General features: G+C 46.7%; 1 protein-coding gene across 2 annotated transcripts in view; it reads right to left on the bottom strand.

Moving 5' to 3' along the window:
* Positions 1-21,196, bottom strand: part of LOC126106604 (cytochrome P450 4c21-like) — a 130,042-nt gene that overhangs the window by 55,765 nt on the left and 53,081 nt on the right. For both annotated transcript variants that reach the window (XM_049912946.1, XM_049912947.1), the window contains exons 3-4: positions 11,263-11,464; positions 8,166-8,393 (exon numbers count right to left, since the gene is read on the bottom strand). In XM_049912946.1, coding sequence (XP_049768903.1) covers positions 8,166-8,393; positions 11,263-11,464 — 430 coding nt within the window. The remainder of the gene's footprint in view (positions 1-8,165; positions 8,394-11,262; positions 11,465-21,196) is intronic.

The following is a 21,196-nucleotide window of genomic DNA, read 5'->3' as shown; positions in this document are numbered from 1 at the left end:
GCCGGCTAAACCCTTTTAACCATCTTGATAACTGTAAGAAGTTATAATGATGTCTGAAAGCCTTATCAAGACAGAACTGGAACTATTTGTCGGCTGAAAGCCACAAGCAATGTTACAAACAATTAACAGCTGAAGGCCAACAGCAATTTCAGAATACACAACAGCTGAAGATCTCAATTACAAGTGAGCAAGGCAGTTACACATCAACAAATATCAAGAATTTTCTTCTTAACAATCAAAATGGTAACAATCTATAGTAACGGTTGAAGGCAAATTCTTTATCAGCTGAAGGCAACAAACAATGTTACACACAATCAACAGCTGAAGACCTGATTAAGGATGTTGAAAATTATTCGTGGGCTGAAGGCCAGAAGCAATTTCAGAATACACAAGGGCTGGTGGCCTGAATTAGCAATAAGGTGGACAATTACACTTCAAAAATTTAAAACCCTTTCTGATAATCTTAAAAACTTGTAACAAGCTATAGTGACGGCTAAAGGCCTCACTAAAACACAATTGAAAATTATTTGTCGGCTGAAGGCCACAAGCAATGTTACAAACAATTATCGGCTGAAGGCCTGATTAAGATTGGGGTCTGAAGGCCACAAGCAATGTTAGAAACAATTAATGACTGAAAGCGGGAATTACAAGAGGAGAAGGCAATAACATGTTAAAACATAAGAGTAAATTTTAAACAATTATGAGCACTTGTCGAAATAAGACAGATTGATCCACAGACAGTGCCCCTTGGATCGACTACAGCTGTGTAAGCGGTGGGACACGCAGCCAAGAGTAGGACTCACGTAACACGATGGAAACTCACATGAGGGGTAGCGTAAACGCTGACCGACCCACTAACCAATCCGCCTAACGTCTGATCACCAGTACAGCGATGGAGTATTTTTAGGCAAGGGCGAAGAGATGGACTGCACCACGTCTTCAGAAACACACACAAGGCCGAAGGAAACATTAGAACGAACGTATACCTCCCAAAACATATCCACAGTACAACTCAAGGCGCTGTCGAACTACACGCCATGTCGGACAGCATCAACACGCCGAGGAAAAGTACACTGCCGGGAAAGTACGCCAACCTCCAGGTCAGGTAACTGGAGCGTTAGCGGCCACAAGGCAGAAAATACCGCTGGTTGCACTTCAGTAATTAGAACAATACTGAATCCAAACTAACATCAACGAGTAGAAGGCAGCTAATATAGTCTGTCTGTAAACTGAAGAGCGAGCAGCGCTTTTGGTGGGGGAAGTGGCATTTCCCGGAAGAACGCTGCCACCGGACTACAGGGGCACCCAAAATGTGTCGCCCGTTACCTGTGTAGCGGTGCAGATCGGCGTGCAGTGATATACGTCATTTCTATTCGTGGGATTTTAGTTGCTAGTGTCAGTTAACTTTGTATACTTACTGATATACTTCGATATCCGGAATTGATGGATAATCATCTAGCATTGTAAGAAAATGTGCAGAATACGAAGAAGATATTTGCGGAGTAACAAGCGTTCGATCGTCTCTAATGTTAGTACAGCGTATGTTAAAGAGGCGACGCAAAAAGAACTGTTAGCTAATATGACTACTCCCAACCAAACGGCTGTAATTTAGGCAAACGTCAGCCTCGCCCAATAGGACGCATAAAGAAGAAACGCGGAAATAAGCCGCATGGTTTACTGGAATCGCCAGGAAGGAAATTAATAATTTTGTGAGGAAACCCATCCTTATAGACAGTTTCAAAATCACGTAAAACCTTTGATGCTGATGGAACACTAAATCTCTGTCTCGGTCACTATTCGCCCGATTCCAAGACATACTGTTTAAGACATGTGCACAATAGCTATCGTAAACACTTCGAAACACATACCCCGATTCTGGACTTCCAAGCAGAAAGCTTGACATACGAGGTGCGCTTACATATTAACTTTTATTTTTTGGTAAGAACTTTATTTGTCAGTCTTCAGCAATGTTATACTCTTCAAAATATTCCACATTACATACTACACACTTATGCCAGTGCTTTTTCCAATTCCCGAAACACTTTAGGAACTGTTTCTTCGGGATAGTTTATAGGTCTTCTAACTGCATATTTTTAATCTCATCCATACTTGTTAAAACTGCTGCCCTTTAAGACCCACTTTGAAATGTTTATACCACTTGTATGCCCTTGGTTTACTCATAACAAGTTCACCAAAAGCAATATTCAATATTTCTAAAAATTTCATACATTTTATTCCATTCTTACAACAAAATTTGATACAGATTATCTGATCTATTTTTATACAAAACAAATAATCGTTGATGCTACCAAAACACATGTAATCTTTTTGACAACTGACGACAGAGTAAATAGCCAATATGCATAACATTGTACACATACTTTAGAGACATGTTCACGAAGACAGTGACAAAAAAGTAGTGCAAATCGGACTAACACATAAAATTATAAATTTCTGCTTACTTTTTTAACACTCTTCATGTTGCAAGAATTGTTAAGTTTCAACACAGTCCTTCAATGAAAACTTCTACCTTTCAGTAGAAACACAAAGTAAGAACAAGCCATAAATTCTACAGATTTATTGAATTATGTGCGGTTCGTTTTACGAATAGCAGTGGAGGAACATATAGCATATTCACATGAACAGGGATTCGGTTCTATGCTTGTAGTAGAATCCTGACTTCAGTTCTTATGTTAATATTATTTACTCTATTGTTGTATTTCGAAAGAAGCTATCGTCTTTTGTATTCGTTATGGTCTTAATGCATTTGTCTGAAAATAAACGCAGCCGAGACGTATCTGTGTACGGCGTCGCCACAGATTTAAAGCGCGCGCCGCGGCAGGGCCGGTACTACGTTGTGAAACAGCCTGTAGAAGCGCCTTGTGACGTAGCTGGGTTGGCAGAGTGGGGACTCGCTCGCTCGCTCTTCAGTTTACAGACAGACTATAGCTTCCGCCAACCAAACAGGCACCACTTGTTTCGGTTGGTCTGGGAGCAGCAACACACAAACAACAGTGAGACCTCGAGCAGTGGAGGTTTCAGTACTGGACGTGGTTCACTCAACGTCAGACGCCCTGGGTGCTGTCGCCGGCTGCAGCCCCTCGGTCCGACAGTGCCTGCACGCCGCGAGCAGTCCCAGCCAGCCTGCCCTCGCGCTGCGCTGTGGACCTCCGCGCTGCTCTGTCCGAAGCCGAGCTGCCGGACACACACGACGACCTGGAATACTGGCTGTGGCGCCGAAGATAGTACCACAGGACTGGCTATCGATAACCACTGCTGCTGCCACTCGCGGACTAACAATACTAGCAACTCAGTGGCACCATTAACACAAGAAGGAATGAAGACACCACTACGGCTATTACACGACATCAAGTTATGAACGGCAAGAACGCCAGCCGCACGCGGCTCATTCACTGTAATCGAATTATACTCGTCCGTGGGCCCTCGTAAAGTCTTTGCATACATATTCTAGAGTGAACTTTTCTCCCCTTCTCGTGCAGATTTTGTATAGTAACGCAGTTAGTTGTTTAATGTCTGTCGGTATATTGTCTGATTTCAGCTAAATACTTTCAGCCTGCTCGGTCGTTGCATAGGAGATTGTGGCACCTTCTGAGTTTCCAATGCTAATCAAAAGTTGCAATGCTGTTTGGAAGGCGTCTCTGTTTTCTATTCTCGAAAGACGTATATTTTCTTCCAAATTCTAAATTTCGTCTGTTCCCCATGTTCCGTGTTCTTTTTCTGGGTCTGATCATTCTTTTGCAGTCTGCTAGGGCTGGATTGGATTGGATTGTTTGGGGGAAGAGACCAAACAGCGAGGTCATCGGTCTCATCGGATTAGGGGAGGATGGGGAAGGAAGTCGGCCGTGCCCTTTCAAAGGAACCATCCCAGCATTGGCCTGGAGCTATTTAGGGAAATCACGGAAAACCTAAATCAAGATGGCCGGATGCGGGATTGAACCGTCGTCCTCCCGAATGCTGCTAGGGCTGTGATTGTGTTATGGGTAGCTGTATTTCGTGTTTTGTGTTGCACTCTTGTTTACGTTCGAGCTTTGTAGCTGAAGTTGTGTTGGGTTGTCTGTCTGTATTCCTCTGGAATCTTCGCTTCCAAGCAGTTTACGTGTTGTGATATTGTGCGCTGTATTATTTGTGTTTGACAACCATCCTGAGATGAACGTCACTGGTTTGATGTGGTCTTGATATTTTTGCGTTGTATACCCTGTTGTGTTTCAGTGTGTCACGTTTGTGTTGTCTGACGGTGCTTGTTCAAATGTCTGTGTTTCGTGTGTATCGCTGAGGCTCTGCAAGTTTCGTGAGCTGTGTAGTTGTTGGTGTACATGTCGTCATCTACATCTACATCTACATCTATACTCCGCGAGCCACCTTACGGTGTGTGGCGGAGGGTACTTATTGTACCACTATCTGATCCCCCCTTCCCTGTTCCATTCACGAATTGTGCGTGGGAAGATCGACTGCTTGTAAGTCTCCGTATTTGCTCTAATTTCTCGGATCTTTTCGTTGTGATCATTACGCGAGATATATGTGGGCGGTAGTAATATGTTGCCCATCTCTTCCCGGAATGTGCTCTCTCGTAATTTCGATAATAAACCTCTCCGTATTGCGTAACGCCTTTCTTGAAGTGTCCGCCACTGGAGCTTGTTCAGCATCTCCGTAACGCTCTCGCGCTGACTAAATGTCCCCATGACGAATCGCGCTGCTTTTCGCTGGATCATGTCTATCTCTTCTATTAATCCAACCTGGTAAGGGTCCCATACTGATGAGCAATACTCAAGAATCGGACGAACAAGCGTTTTGTAAGCTACTTCTTTCGTCGATGAGTCACATTTTCTTAGAATTCTTCCTATGAATCTCAACCTGGCGCCTGCTTTTCCCACTATTTGTTTTATGTGATCATTCCACTTCAGATCGCTCCGGATAGTAACTCCTAAGTATTTTACGGTCGTTACCGCTTCCAATGATTTACCACCTATGGCATAATCGTACTGGAATGGATTTCTGCCCCTATGTATGCGCATTATATTACATTTATCTACGTTTAGGGAAAGCTGCCAGCTGTCGCACCATGCATTAATCCTCTGCAGGTCTTCCTGGAGTACGTACGAGTCTTCTGATGTTGCTACTTTCTTGTAGACAACCGTGTCATCTGCAAATAGCCTCACGGAGCTACCGATGTTGTCAACTAAGTCATTTATGTATATTGTAAACAATAAAGGTCCTATCACGCTTCCTTGCGGTACTCCCGAAATTACCTCTACATCTGCAGATTTTGAACCGTTAAGAATGACATGTTGTGTTCTTTCTTCTAGGAAATCCTGAATCCAATCACAAACCTGGTCCGATATTCCGTAAGCTCGTATTTTTTTCATTAAACGTAAGTGCGGAACCGTATCAAATGCCTTCCTGAAGTCCAGGAATACGGCATCAATCTGCTCGCCAGTGTCTACGGCACTGTGAATTTCTTGGGCAAATAGGGCGAGCTGAGTTTCACATGATCTCTGTTTGCGGAATCCATGTTGGTTATGATGAAGGGGATTTGTTTTATCTAAGAACGTCATAATACGAGAACACAAAACATGTTCCATTATTCTACAACAGATTGACGTAAGCGAAATAGGCCTATAATTATTCGCATCTGATTTATGACCCTTCATTAATTTCGTATTGTTCTTGTTTGTCATATCTACGCTTTCCACTACCATTACAAACTAATTCTAGTTCCAGTTCTTCTGTTCTTAAGAATGAGGATATCTGCGGGGTACCTCATTGGTACATTTCACGTTTTAGGTGCCTTGCTACCCCATAGTCCATGGCACCTTGCATTCACAGTAGGTCGATGTGTTCGTTGTCTGTCATGTCGCTGAACCGCGTCGTTGGCAACCAATGACGGTAGGATTTCATTGTCATAGAACGTCTCCTGGAGGAAGCCCATTTGTTGCCGCCATGCCATGCGCGCGCCCTAGTAACTGGAGGGTTATGTTTCCGGCGATGAATGTCTTCGTACGCGCTGTCAAGATACGTGGAATGGAGGTCCTCTTGGCATGATGTGGTCTTAGTAAGCACAGTTTTGATATATCGTGGCCTGTGTTAGAGATCAGTTTTTCATGTAACTGTTTGTGTGTAGGGTTTCAGGATCGCGTGCTTTGTTGGAAGTGCGGTTTCTGTACACACATGGTACGCTATCAACCGCCTTATCAGTGCAGTCGGTATGAATGTGTCCAAGTTGGGAGCACTTGCAGTGCCCGCATCTCGTGGTCGTGCGGTAGCGTTCTCGGTTCCCACGCCCGGGTTCCCGGGTTCGATTCCCGGCGGGGTCAGGGATTTTCTCTGCCTCGTGATGGCTGGGTGTTGTGTGCTGTCCTTAGGTTAGTTAGGTTTAAGTAGTTCTAAGTTCTAGGGGACTGATGACCATAGATGTTAAGTCCCATAGTGCTCAGAGCCATCTGAACCATTTGAACCAGCACTTGCAGTGGACTGCACCGTCTAGCCCACGGCACTTAACTGGGTGCCCTGAGTCATAGCAGGTGTACCAGTTCTGGACTCATGTGTTTATTCTAATCGCCCACAAATCGATGAATACCCGTTCTCTTTGCTTAACGAAGAAGTGGGCTGAAGCACCATCATGTAAGAGCCACACAACCCTTCGAACCATCAATAAAATGATTCAAATGGCTCTGAGCACTATGCGACTTAACTTCTTAGGTCATCAGTCGCCTAGAACTTAGAACTAATTAAACCTAACTAACCTAAGGACGTCACACACATCCATGCCCGAGGCAGGATTCGAACCTGCGACCGTAGCGGCCGCTCGGCTCCAGACTGTAGCGCCTAGAACCTCACGGCCACTCAGGCCGGCCGAACCGTCAATAGCACTTCTTTCAGCAGGTGAGACAAAGTCACCCGCGGGAAACGCCGATAGTTGCGTCCTGTTAGGGGACGTGGAAAGAAGACTGGTCTCAAAATATGGTCGCCAGTTATCCCAGCCCACACATTACAGCTGCACCGATGCTGATGACTCGCTGTCACCATACCATGGAGGCGGTGCATACTATCCCACAGGTGAAAATTATGAATGTCGAACGTACCACTCCATGTAAAGCTGGCCTCGTCTGTGAATAGGATGGATGACAAAAGTTTTAGATTCGTGGTTGCCTGATCAAGAAACCAGTGAGAAAACTGCTCCAAATGTGGAAATCTGTCGCTATTAAACCCTGCACACGCTGTAAGAATCGAGGGTAGTAACATTTGTCGTGGAGACTGTGCCACAGTACCCTGTACAGGAGGACCCATTACCTGCTATTGACGCGGAAGTTGCCTCCCACAGTGTTAAACACATTTCCCCCCAAAGTCAGGTGGCCGGACATTTCGGTTACTTCCTTCATGAATTCCTGTTTCCTGAAATGATGCTGTCTCAGACAAACGTCGAAACACTGTTCCAAGCGTTGAATACGGTGACTGTTATCGGCGGGGGTAATTTTTCCGATACAACCTTGTTGCCCACCGCCCGTTGCCATTTGCCTTTATGTAAATAAACACCACGTCAAGCAAGCTTTCGATTCGAATACTGAACCATATGTACAATGCTTTATCACACCCTGTACAAGATGAGTCAGCAAGAGAAGTGAATCGGATACAACATTAGCCATTACTATGGAAGGAGAGGGCACTACGGAATGATGTATGATGAACAATACTACCCTATAAAACAGAACGATCCGTACTGTAACTGTGGCTGGATGGTCCCGCGCGAGGTAGATCACATTCTCTATAACAGTTTATGATTGAATAAAATGTCTCCAACATGGAAATCATGCAATTCCGGATATAAGTTCATTAGATCTTTTTTCTTCCGTACCCTCCCATCGATTAGTCTCTAGAATTTGTGCACTGTGGGAAAAATTGTCCTGTAGTATGAGTACATAAAATTCCGCTTTAAAGGTCGTTTTGTTTTGTATAGGGAAACAAAGCTTCGCTGGAGACCCCTGAAGATATCTGTATGACCGATTAACACGCTCCATGCGATACAATGTACTGTATTTCCTACGATACAAATCACAAGGTGGTTCAAGAGGTACATAAAGAGCTTCGACAGCAGACAGATCCGTTCTTGGAATGCGAGTCGGTAAACTCACTATTTCAATCCATCTTACCTGCACAATGCTCACACCATAGCTCACTGAAGCAGAGACCTCCTCCTCTGGAAAGGTGTCTGCTATGAAAAGTTCAGGGTTCATGCCGATGACAGTGCTGAAGAAGTTGCGGATGGCTGCCAACAACACTGGAGGGTGAACCTCAGTGGCTGCACCTCTGGTCCTGGCGAACCGCTCGCACACGAAGAGACCGCCATCGTGGAAAGCATCCAGAAATCCCTGCAGAATCTGTAACACCAGCAGTTGTCTATCCCATAGCATGCACTGCAAACTGCAAGGAAATAGGAATTGTGTACCACAGTGTGCTACCTTGCGTCCTTTGTACTTTCTAATATACACTTCCAGAAAAAATAGATTATTACAGTCTTTTAGAGGTTTCTAATTCACGCAAGGTTTATTGTTGCAACAGTGCATACGCAGCATACGAAAGGACTGCAATTAAAGATAAATAGAACAAGCAGTTATGAGGTACCACATATTGACCTATACTGAAACACCGAATCAGTATGTGGTGTAGCTGCCACGAGCCCCGATGCAGTCACTGACTCCGGCATCCAGCCGACAGTACAGATGGCCAGTTCCGTCCTGAGATACGTTACGCTTGCTCGGCCTGCTCACTTAGCTGTGAAACAGTTGTTAGCTGACCCATCACGCAAGTCACCTCTCGTCCCATCATATCCCACACATGCCTCATTCGAGAAACGTCCAAGGATATTGCTCTCCAGAGAAGTTCCTGCACATTTTACAGAGCACATTGCAGTTCATGGGCAGTATGTGGGGAAGGACTATCCTGCTGGGACAACGCATCACCTTTGTATTGCAAAAATAGCAAAACACCATTAGTAACAATATTATGCACACACCGAGCGCTGGTTAGCATCCTATAGCGATTCACAATCAAAAGTGAAAGAGGTTGTAGCTGATCACATCCCAGACCATAAGGCCGGCAGTGGGACCAGTGTGTCTGGGACGAATGCATTCTCAGAGGCAGCGCTCACCAGGTGCACATCGTAGCGCAAGCGACCATCATTTGCATGCAGACACAATCTGTTTTCATTGCTGAAGGCCACTGCGCGTCATTCCATCTCGAATGCGATTCTCTGACGCCACCAGTCAAGCCGTGCACTTCCGTGCTGTCGCGTGAGAGGAAGAGATGCTGGAGGTGTGTGTGCCTGTGGTCTCACTGCCAATAACCGACTTGACATGGTTCATATTACCATCGTTTAGCCCCCAAGCCCTCTTATCTGTGCTGTGGTAGCTGTACAATGTGTTACTACTGTTCTTACAGTACAATGATCATGGTGGACGTCTGTGCTACATGGATGTCAAGAACATCATCTGCAGTGCGATTATGATCATATGACAACTGACACCAAAATCGCTGCACAACCTTAGAAGCAAAGGATCATCCCGAAACTCGAAAGACCACAATTTTTCAAGCACGCTCAGTTGGCTGTGCAAACACGAGTGCATCTCTGTGGCATGGGTGCCTGCTTGTATCACACTTTTGCACCACAGATATGCATAACAGAGTCACCAATAATGTATTTTCCTATATTACTTACAAGAGCCTACAAACGTTGGGGTAACTTTTCTATTCCGCGACTGTGGAAAGCACTTGGTTTTGAGGTGAAGAACATGTCAAGCCATGTTCGCAGCGCATTTTCATCCTGAAAAGTCCTTGAAGCATATTTGATAAAGAACGAAAAATCCCAGAGCGCAACATCAGGTGAATAGGATGAGTAAGGATTGACTTCCCTGCCCAGCTCCTGCACAGTGTTTTTCTGTCTGTCTACAAGGATGCGGGCAGACGTTGTTATGGAGTACCATCACTTCACGCAGTCTTCTTGGTTGACGTTCTTGGATTACGTCTGTAAGACGCCTCAGTTGTTGACAGTGAATGTCAGCAGTGATGGTTACACATCGCCAAAGCAATTCGTGGTACACCACACAGTTGCTGTTCCATCAGGTGCACAACAACATTTTTTTTTTTTTTTTTTTGTGGATGCATGCAGATCATTGTATGGGGAGTTTCTAATTTGTTTGGGCTCAGCCATTCATGTCTTTTCTTTATTTTAGCATTATCCCCAGTACCAATAAATGACAGGAATGCTCACTGTTGTTCACAAGCCAATTGACGACAAGCAAGCAAAAATGCACAAATGGTCAATTGCTTATTTTTGTGATGCTGCCTAAGAGCAAGCAGTAATCATATACTCAGTTTCTGAACCTTCGCCATTGCATGCAAATATGGCACGATGGCGGACTGATCAAAGTTCATGACTTTTTCCACTTCTCGCATACACTGATGTGGATTAATACGTTTAAACGAACTTTATAAAGCCCCAAAGATCTTCCTAAACGTGGAGAGTCACTAACGTCAAAACGATATTACTTAAAACGAGAAAACCATTATCTTGTCGTCGTCTGTCCAATGGTATTTTTCCCCATACACCCTGAAAATATTTCTGGGTTCCTCCCTAGCTGTCACCCCTCTATTGAAATTAAACAAAAATAATAAGTCGTAAATGTTCCTAATCCTCTGTTCATCCAATCACTACCTCCAAACGACAAAATGATCACATGTAAACTCAAAAAGCGACAGTGAACTACAGATAAAAAATGACAATCGAAAAATAAGCCCATAGCAATTGGAATACCAAAATTAAAAACAAAAACTCTTACGAACTTAAGCCCCAACCTAGTATTTTTCATCTCGACCAGAGTGACTATGTTTTTGTAGTAAGAAATATAACTTGTTTATTTTGGATTCCTAGCTTACGTGTTATGCTTATAATATGATGAATATGACAATAACAGTATAGTTGAAGGGTATCAGTCCTCTGAAATATGATCTTGAGATTTTGATCTTAAACAATCTTCAATCTCTGTAGGGTGTGAATAAAAGTTTCTTCACGAGCTCCGATTTTTTTCATTTCTGTCTTGTGTATTTTGCCTATCCTTGCAAATCCTTACAAATAACGGAAGATTACTAGCTCCAACAACGAAAGTTAGACTGGTTCACCACCGAGCTGCCTGTGGGCTTCCTGTGAACCCGTTAGGTCTTCCAGCTGCTTACCTAGGCTGGTTAACTTACCTCAGAGTGGAACGTCGGGTTTATGAGTTTTCGGTGCACCTTCCACCGGCTGGCATCGATGGTGACTAACCCGTCGCCGAGAAACATCCGCATGGCATTGGTGCAGATGGTGCCACGGTCTACCAGCTTTGACGTCAGCAGTATGTGCTGCACATCGTCTGGATGCGCCACCAATACCAGCAACATTGGGCCCACATAAAGCCTGCCACAGGACATCAAGCGCACTCACATGTTCATTTGTTCACATGGCAGACAAAATAGCTGTACATATATAACAACTACAACGAGTGTGACACAGCAGTTCAGGAACACGACAATACACCAGTGAGAAGATCTACAGGACTGTATAAGATGTGTACAATGCACTAAGAATTCATTATGATATAACTTCTTCAAATTCTGTAATAAAAGTTCCTAAACAACTTGGCACCGAGTCAAGGACGGAATGCCTCTGTTCTTGGAGATCTCAATAAATAATTCATGTGTCTTTGACCACAAACGTTCATTAGCAGCAATGGAGGTTGGGAATGAGCAAGTGCTACCAAACAAGCTACATCTACATCTATATGGATATTGTCTGTTAGTGTGTATGGGGCGAGCTTTGCTTTAAACTTCCGTTTCCTAAATCTTCACGATTCAAATTAAGTTCTTCTGAAGTCGCACACACAGGTACTTGATAGTGTTCTTACAAGAACTGCCTTACACTTTCCACGTTTTCATCGGTACGTGCTGTACACGGGCGAACAGCTCTGGAATCGTCTTGTAGTGAATCTTTGCCTTCACTAAACCTTTTGTGCCACTCGAAATCATGACTTCTGGAACGTGCCACGCGTGCATATGCTTGCTGAATCATTGTTCACGTTTCACTAGGGGTTTTCCCGAGCTTAAAGTATAACTTAATGTTCATTCTTTGCTCATAATCAGCATCCATTGTGTCACCGTAACTAATACGTCAATAACGCAAACAGTGCGTTGCTAATCACAGCCCTGTCAGTTCGTTAGTTTTCGGAGAAACATGGCCAAGGTCATCTCAAAGATGCACACATATCAGGAAATATAAAAACAGCATTTCTTTCTTTCTAGTACTGCAAACGCACAAATAAAATATCTCTCCTGGAAATTTTCTGACAATGGAGCATGTGGCGTTAAATATCCATGTGGATTATTCTGACAATAATCCAAGATATTGCCATTTGTTATTGGTCATGTAAGATTTTTCACACGCTATATGAAGATGCATAGGAATAGTTCTGATTTGAGTCGCCATGCACCGTTGGCTGTAGTTGCGTGCGTGGATGCTAAATGAGACAAGTTACATCAGCTGTCTTGTTCTCGCTGAGAAAACCAAAAGGTGACAGTCGCAGGCAGGATAGCGTAGCGTGTGGATGTAGCTGTGTCATGACTGCCGATGGTAATATTTTTTTAGTACTGAATCTGTGCATATTCGAGTGAAAATTAGTGTGGCGGAGTTATATGTGTCATACAGTTATCTCCAGATATTGCGCGGTTTGGAAAGCATGGTTATCGAACATTAGTGTAAGACGGAATTTGCAGCCAACTTAGTAATAAGTTAATTCTATCTCAAAGGAGACGCAAAGGCCCGGACAATTATCGTTGTGCACTCTCCAACTACAGCACTGTAGCATCTACAATAAAACACTCTATATATGCAATGATGCAGGTTTTTTTTCTTTATTGTTATTTTCAAACCTGGGTACAGGTAGGCCAGCAGCAGCAAGCTACGCCGCTCTTTGGAATCAGAGAAACACACAAGAGATAAATGAAGACATCGAGAGAAAAAACATTGTGGACACAGAAACGGAGACAACCACTTTTTAAAATACATGGAGCCGTTCACGGGCGTACAGTCCAAGATAAAATTTGTTCAGACACTTTGACAGAGACGAATATTGTCACACGGGATAGATCTCCGGCGCGCGAATGTTCACTAACCGTGTACGAGTGTGGGGACCTGCCAAGAAATGAGGAGGGGGGGTGGGAGAGGGAGAGGAAGAGGGGAGAGCAGATGCCAAGGGCAGGGGAGATAGGGGGAAGGGAGGAAGGGTGAGGGGAAGCCCGGGGGAAGAGGGGAGGAGGGAGGAGATGGGGGAAAAGGAAAGAGAAGGGAAGGGAAGGGAGGGAGGGTGTTGAAAGGAAAGGACACAGGAAGTGGGGGGAGGATCAAAGTTGGTAGGAGGGGTAGATGGAGGGGAGGAGGACATCATCAGGGAGGGGAAGCCACCTTGGGAGAGGGTAAGGAGGGTGGAGAGATCGAGACCGGGTGGGACGTGGGAATGCAGGCGCAGCAGCAGGTGGGGGTGGGAGAGGATGGGGGAGACTAGCGGGTGAGGAGGATCGAGTTTGCGTGAGGTGTAGAGGATCTGTATCCTTTCAAGGAAAAGGAGGAGGTGGGGGAAGGGGAGGAGATCGTACAGGATCCGCGTGGGGGAGGGTAGACGGATGCGATAGGCGAGGCGGAGAGCATGGCGTTCAAGGATTTGGAGGTATTTATAAAAGGTAGGGGGGGGGGGGCGGAGATCCAAGCCGGATGGGCGTAACGAAGGATAGGGCGGATGAGGGATTTATAGGTGTGGAGTATGGTGGAGGGGTCCAGACCCCACGTACGGCCGGAAAGGAGCTTGAGGAGACGGAGTCGGGAGCGTGCCTTGGCTTGGATTGTCCGGAGATTGGGAGTCCAGGAGAGGCGACGGTCGAGGGTGACGTCAAGGTACTTAAGGGTGGGAGTAAGGGCGATAGGACGGCCATAGATGATGAGATAGAAATCAAGGAGGCGGAAGGAAGGGGTGGTTTTGCCTACAATGGTTGCCTGGGTTTTGGTATGTTGCAGTTTTTTTTTTTTTTTGTTTATTGGGTTTCGATTCCCCCTAAGGGGGCGGGCTGGCAGCAGCTTATTACGCCGCTCTTCAGCCTACAGAAGTTGTTTTAAAAAGATGTAGATAATAAAAAATAATAACAGTTCGCGATAAAATCGGTGACTTAAAGGTAAAAATGGCAGAAAATTCTGGAGCATAAAACATAAAACACAGGGTCGATGAAGCTAATAGAACACACAGGAAGCAGAAAAACAACAGACAGACAATTAAAAAAAAAACACGGCGACAGTCTGGGTTCTGTTCGCAAGAGATATAAAAAGCACACCCAGCGACAGCATGGTTTCCATTCGCAACACTGTGGAAGGACGCACAACACTGAACACTCACTTAAACACTGCGCTAAAAGTTGGCACAAAGACAACATACCACACCCGACAGCAGGTGGGGGGAAACTGGTCAGATGACGGGAAAAAGGGGGGAGGAAGGAGAGGAAAAGTGAAGGGGGAGGGGGGAAAGGAGCCAATGGAAGAGGAGGACCCATAAGAGGGGTGGGGGGTGCTGAGCAGACGGGCCAGGGAGTGGGGAAGGCAGAGGAGGGGAGTACAAAAGGACTCGGGGGGGGGGGAGAAAGGAGATGAGAGGCGGGCAGAAATCACAGGATGGAAGGGGGGAGGAAGAGGGAGCCCAGGGAAAGGACGGAGGAAAGGAGGGGGGGTTGAGGATCAGAGTTGATAGGAAGGATAAATGGAGGGAAAGAGGGCATCATCTGGGAGGGGGAGCTGATGGAAGCCACCTTGGGAAAGGAGATGTAGGGTGTAGAGATGGAGGGTAGGGGGGACACAACGGTGATGACGTGGCAGGGGGCGGGGATGGGAGAGGAGAGGAGCAATCAGGGGGTGAGGGGGTTCAAGACGGCGGGAGGTGTAGAGGATGCGGATATGTTCGAGGAATAGGAGCAGATGGGGGAAAGGAATGAGATCATAGAGGATCCGCGTGGGGGATGGGAGGCGTATACGGAAGGCGAGGCGGAGTGCATGATGCTCAAGGATTTGGAGGGACTTATAGAATTTGGGGGGGGGGGGCAGATATCCAGGCAGGACTGGCATAACAGAGGATGGGACGGATTAAGGATTTGTAGGTGTGGAGGATGGTAGAGGGGTGCAACCCCCATGTCCAGCCAGAGAGGAGTTTGAGGAGTCGGAGGCGGTTGTGGGCTTTGGATTGGATGGAGCGGAGATGAGGTATCCAGGTGAGGTGACGGTCAATGGTGAGGCCAAGGTAGGTGAGGGTGGGGGTGAGACGGACAGGACGTGCGCAGACAGTAAGGGAGAAATCCAGGAGCCGGAAGAAGCGAGTGGAACGACCTACGATGATTGCCTGGGTCTTGGAAGGATTGAGTTTCAGGAGCCATTGGTTACACCATGCAGCAAAAAGGTCAAGGTGATTCTGGAGAAGGCGTTGGGACCGTTGGAGGGTAGGAGCGAGGGCGAGGAATGTGGTGTCATCAGCATATTGCAAGAGGTGTACTGGAGGGGGGGGGGGTTGGGGCATATCTGCCGTGTACAGGAGGTAGAGGAGAGGGGAGAGAACAGAGCCCTGGGGCACACCGGCAGAGGGGTAGAAGGTGTGGGAATTTTCATGATGGATGGTAACATAGGAGGGGCGGTGGGAGAGGAAGGAGGCCACCAGACGGATGTAGTTGATAGGAAGGGCATAGGTTTGGAGTTTAAACAGGAGACCAGGATGCCAGACACGGTCGTAGGCCTTTTCGAGGTCAAGTGAGACAAAAATGGCGGAGCGACGGGAGTTAAGCTGGAGGGAGAGGAGATGAGTGAGGTGGAGGAGTTGGTCATCAGCAGAGAAGGAAGGTCGAAAGCCACATTGGGTGTTTGGGAGGAGGTGGTTTTGGTGGAGGTGGAGATGGATGCGCCGGGAAAGGATGGATTCCAAGAGCTTGCTGAACACCGATGTGAGACAGATAGGACGATAGGAAGAGGCATCAGATGGAGGCTTATTGGGTTTGGAGAACATCAGGATACGGGAGGTTTTCCACAGGTCGGGATAGAAGCCAGTGACAAGGATGACATTGTAGAGGGTGGCAAGGAGGGAAAGGAAGGAGGTGGCGATAGGTAACGCAGTCGTGGCCGGGAGCAATGTTGCGTTTAGTGCAGAGTGTGAGGCTGATGTCCTGTGTAGTGATGGGATTGTTAAGTGCAGATGGTGGGATGTGGCCCAAGTACTGGAAGCTAGGAGCAAGGGGAGGAACAGAGGTATTCGTACGGTCCATGACATCAGGGAAGAGGGAATAATCAAAGTGGGGATCATCGGGGATGGAAAAAACATCAGAGAGGTGGGAGGCAAAGTGGTTGGGGCCGGACAGGGAGGTGCTTGAGGTGGCCTATAGCAACTCCACCACGTGCCAGAGGGTACGGGTTATCGGTGCGATGTAGGCTGTAAGGGGCAGTGGAGACGGAGATACGGGGTTGAAGGAAGGTTTCATTTAGGACAAAGGCATCCACGCGGTGCTGACGTAGGGTGTGGAGGAAGAGGAGTTTGTGGGTGGGCAGGGAGCGAATGTTGTGGTACAGGATACGGTACGGTTGTTGTACCATGGGAGTGGAGAGTTAGATGAGGGTGGTGAGGGGGGTGAAGGTGAAGTGGGCCTGGTTGTGGGAGTATGTGGCATAGGTGGTAAGATGGAAGATGGAGCGGGCAGCGAGGGCGATTTGGGAAAGAGTGTGTGAGCGCTGGAAGGGGTGGATGTTTTGGAGCACAATGGTGGTGAAACGGATGATGTCCTCAGCAGTAGGGGGAGGGCGGAGCGAGTTGTTGGGGTGGATGGGATCATCAACAGGACGGACAGGGACGACGAGCTCAGGGGTTACTGGTGGAGGTTTTGCTTTACACTTCGAGGAGTAGGTAGGATGTGGTTCATTGCAAGTGTTGCAGGAGGGGGGAGAGGTGAGGTTGGGGCAATGCTTGAGGAAGTGTGAAGCTTTGCAGTGGGGACAAGTAGGGGGGTTCTTGCAGGCAGAGGTAACGTGGTCGTTGTAGGTGAGACAGCGTTGGCAGCGGTAGGATTGGACTGGGGAACGGGAGGGGTCCACCTTATGGCGCTGATTGTAGATGAGGGCTCCCTCGGTGAGGAGGCGGTCAATGGAGGAAGAGGATTCAGTGAATATCCGCATGAGAAAAGTCGGCCCGGCATCATTGAAGATGCGATGGGCCGAGCGGATTTCAATGTTGGGCCGGGAGTTGAGTTCCGCCAACACCTCAGCCTCCGTGTTCACGGGGCTAAGCTTCGTGATCACAGCGGTGAAGGTTGGCGGACGTCGGGGAGGTTCAGGCTGATGGGGAGAGGACGAGGTGTGGTAGGGGGTGAGGGTTGCACGTTGGCCAAATTGGATACGGGGGATGCGAGAGAGGAGGTCGGTGTGGAAGGAAGCATTGGGGGACTTTATGAGGACCGAGTCCTTGCGAGGAATCAGTTGGAGATGGGAGCATTGGGGTAGTATTTCCGGATGGCGAGGGTGAGGGAGCGGGCATCAAGGAATTGAGGGTCAGGATTGGAGAGGACAAAGGTGTGGGTGGCAGGCGTGGCGGGGCGGGGGTCGGGGCCGCGTTCATGGGAGTGGGTGGGTCACGGGGATTGGGGTTTTTTTTGGAGGAGACGTCGGGGGAAGGGTCAGCATTCGGGCGCTTTGAAGGTTTCGTGGTCACCACTGGGTGGGGAGGAGGCAGGGGGACGGGTTGCAGGGGGAGATGGCGGGGGGCAGGACCACCCTGAGCAGCGGATGACGCAGACGGTGGGGGCGTGGGTGTCACTGAGACTGTGGAACGTCGAGCGGAGATCCGTGCTGTTCTTGGAGCCTGTCGGAGGTGGTGCGGGGAGTGGCGGAAAGTCAGTAGCTGTTGATGGGGCGACAGTGATAGGGGAGGAGGAGTTGGGGGTGGTTACAGCCGAAAGCGGCGCAGGGGTGGGGTGGACAGGGAGAGAAGGAAGGGCGATATTTTACAACTGTTTAAGTGTTGTTTGACGACCACATACTTCAAGTGGGATGAACAGTCTTATGAGCAAACGGATGGCGTGGCTATTGGAAGCCCCCTAAGTCCCGTAATTGAAAACTTCTTTATGGAGAAATTCGAAGAACAGGCCTTAGGTACTGCCAGCAAAAAACCAAATGTATGGTTCCGATACGTGGATGACACGTTTGTGCTGTGGAGACATGGTAGGGAGGAACTAAGCCGGTTCCACGAACATCTAAACAGCATAAACTCGAGAATTCAGTTTACAATGGAGGAGAAGGTAGACGGCAAATTACATTTCCTCGATGTGCTTGTTTTTAGAAACGAAAATGGTAGTTTGGGCCACTCAGTATACCGCAAACCCACGCACACGGACCGTTATTTGCACCGGGATTCGAACCACCACCCACAACAGAAGCGGGGAGTTATCAAGACGTTAGCGGACAGAGCTAGAAATATTTGTGAACCTGAGTTGCTCGTCGCTGAGATGGAACATCTCCACAATGCACTAATGAAGAACGGATATTCGTCCGCCGAAATAAAACGTGCGTTGAGGCAGCCACGCAGAAATCACACTGACGTAGAGGCTACTGCAAAATCAAAGGTTTTCATGCCGTTTGTTAGAAATGTAACGGAAAGAATAGGGAGGATCTTGACGAAGCGGAATATTACCGTAATTTATAAGCCCACGAGGAAGATACAGGAATACCTTAAACCTGCCAAGGACGCTCGCAAACCTTTGGAAAAAGCTGGAGTGTATAGGATCCCATGCAGCTGTGGTGATGTTTATGTGGGTACAACTAAAAGAACTGTTCCTAAACGTTTGGAAGAGCACAAGGGAAATTGTAGAAGAGGAGAAACGGAACGATCAGCTGTTGCGGAGCATGCTTTTCAGCCAGGGAACCACAATATTCGTTTCGAGAAGACGCAAGTACTAGCGGCCATAAACGGATACTACGAAAGGCTCTACGGGGAGGCAATCGAAATCGCTAAACACCCAAATAATTTCAACCGAAAGGAGAAGGGCGTGAAATAAAACGGTATATGGATGCCGGTGCTAAAGAAGATGTGTACCACCCGTCCACTACTGGGTGATGGCAACGGCGATCGACGGCGACGGACAGCGGCCAATTGCACTGACGTTTTCAAAACACGTGACGTCACACCGCGGCGCGGGAGCGCGCGGACACGGAATTTAGCGGCAGTCAGTAGCGAGCCAGTGGGTGTGTTGGACCTTCCATTGAGCTACGGACCCCCTTCAAGATGTCTCCCGCAGTCGGAGACGAAACGTTGGGAATTGAGACAAAATTCATCAACCGACCACGGCATAACAGCCCGGATAATTATAATGGACATGAAACCATGTATTGCCGAATATAAGTTCATGAGACCTTTTTTGTTCCGCATCCTGTCAGTAGTCAATTCCTGGAATTTGTATACGGTAAACAGATTATCCTGTACGCATTTGTATATTATTTCAGCCCGTGCAAAAAAAAAACAGAACCATCGATATATTTGGAGTGAATATGATATAAGAACTTTCTCAAATGCTATAGATGCATGCGATAGACATTTTATCGTGAAAATTTGCGGCTCTCGAGATAAAAAAATAAAATACCGTAGGAGATGTGAAGCTGTTCCGCCTCTGTAACGAAAAAGTCGTCGCTGCTGAATTTGCGTTGTGTTGGACCGTGTGCAAAATTCCAGAGGCAAAGTTGTTAATAAAACTATGAAATTAGTTTTGCTAACATCTGAGACATCAGTATTGTATCGTGTCAGGTAAGAACGCATTTTATTTACGACAAACTCCGAGCGCGAGAGTGCTGATTTGGTGGCGCCAGTATTTCAGTTACGACGGCTCGCCTCAATAAGATCGAGAACATTCCCCACACTACACAAAAGTAAACGTAGGTACAGCCATTACTTGCGCTGAAGTCTAGTAAAATATGTTTTTGATTTTGTGAAAGCCATACTTTATCGACGTATAGGCCTACTACAAGATAACTGTCCTCTGCATAGAGTAAATGATTTTTACACAAATCTTCGTTCTTGCTGCTGCAATCACTCTTCATTCCATTAAAATTTTTATTCTGGTTCATGAAGCTCTGCAACGTGTGAATGGAGGATATTGCCAAACCGTCGATACTCTCACGTCAATGCGAACAATCAGACTGTCAATATATGGACAGTTTGACAATATTATTATTACTGAACGTGTGAGGGCCCATTCAGTGCAGATGGAAAAGAGAGCTTCAGATCTGTGCGTATTTATCTGAAATTTAGTAGCTTCATCGCTAACTTAAATTTTACTGATCGCATTGCTAACTTATTTGCTGATATTGATCATGAGAGTAATTTCTCTTATTCTCCAGTAATTTAATTTTCATTAATTCGCAACTGCAACTTAATGGTGGTAGCCATTGGGTTACATGGTAAATATCACAGCATGAATCCTTCTGGTGTCCAAGCAGCACACTGATAAACAAAACTCGTTTCAATAAAAGTTAAATGGGTTCTCAAAGACTACAATTACATTGGTCTTTCTGAGTTGGCGAACGCGAAACTTCGTAGAATTAGTATTTTTTACAAAAGGTCTGTAGTGCGGTAAGATTATACCCGCCTACAGCCCATTCGCAAGTAAGATGAGTATAAAACTACAAGATACACAGTGAAGTGATTATCATTTTGTTGTGCGCCGAAGTTATTGAATATAAAGCCCTGTTATCTTTTCCGAGATTTGGAGAGACGTCCAAAATTAGATTGCGGAAATCAATGTGTGACGTACTATCAGTTAGGACAGTGTGGCGAAATTTGTTGTTATTGGGCAATGGTAGAGATGACGGGCACGAATTCCTTTGCTAACGGCACGACATGGCCTTGTGATCACATCGCCTGGAGCCTAGATGCCTGGAAAACCGTTGCTCGGTATTACGAGTTCCGATCTCCGTTGGTCGCACGGTTCAAGTGCGGTGCAGACCCCTCGACGCCGTGGACCCAAGTTCTCAACAAAGCACTCTGCAGGGCGGCGGTGGCTCCAGAATGGTGTGAGCTGGGTTTACGCGGAATGGACTGCG

The sequence above is a fragment of the Schistocerca cancellata genome, chromosome 10 (genome assembly GCF_023864275.1).
Source record: "Schistocerca cancellata isolate TAMUIC-IGC-003103 chromosome 10, iqSchCanc2.1, whole genome shotgun sequence".
NCBI classification, from domain to species: Eukaryota; Metazoa; Arthropoda; class Insecta; order Orthoptera; family Acrididae; genus Schistocerca; species Schistocerca cancellata.
The sequence above is the reverse complement of the archived record's forward strand: the minus strand, read 5'-3'. Positions and strand labels throughout refer to the sequence as shown.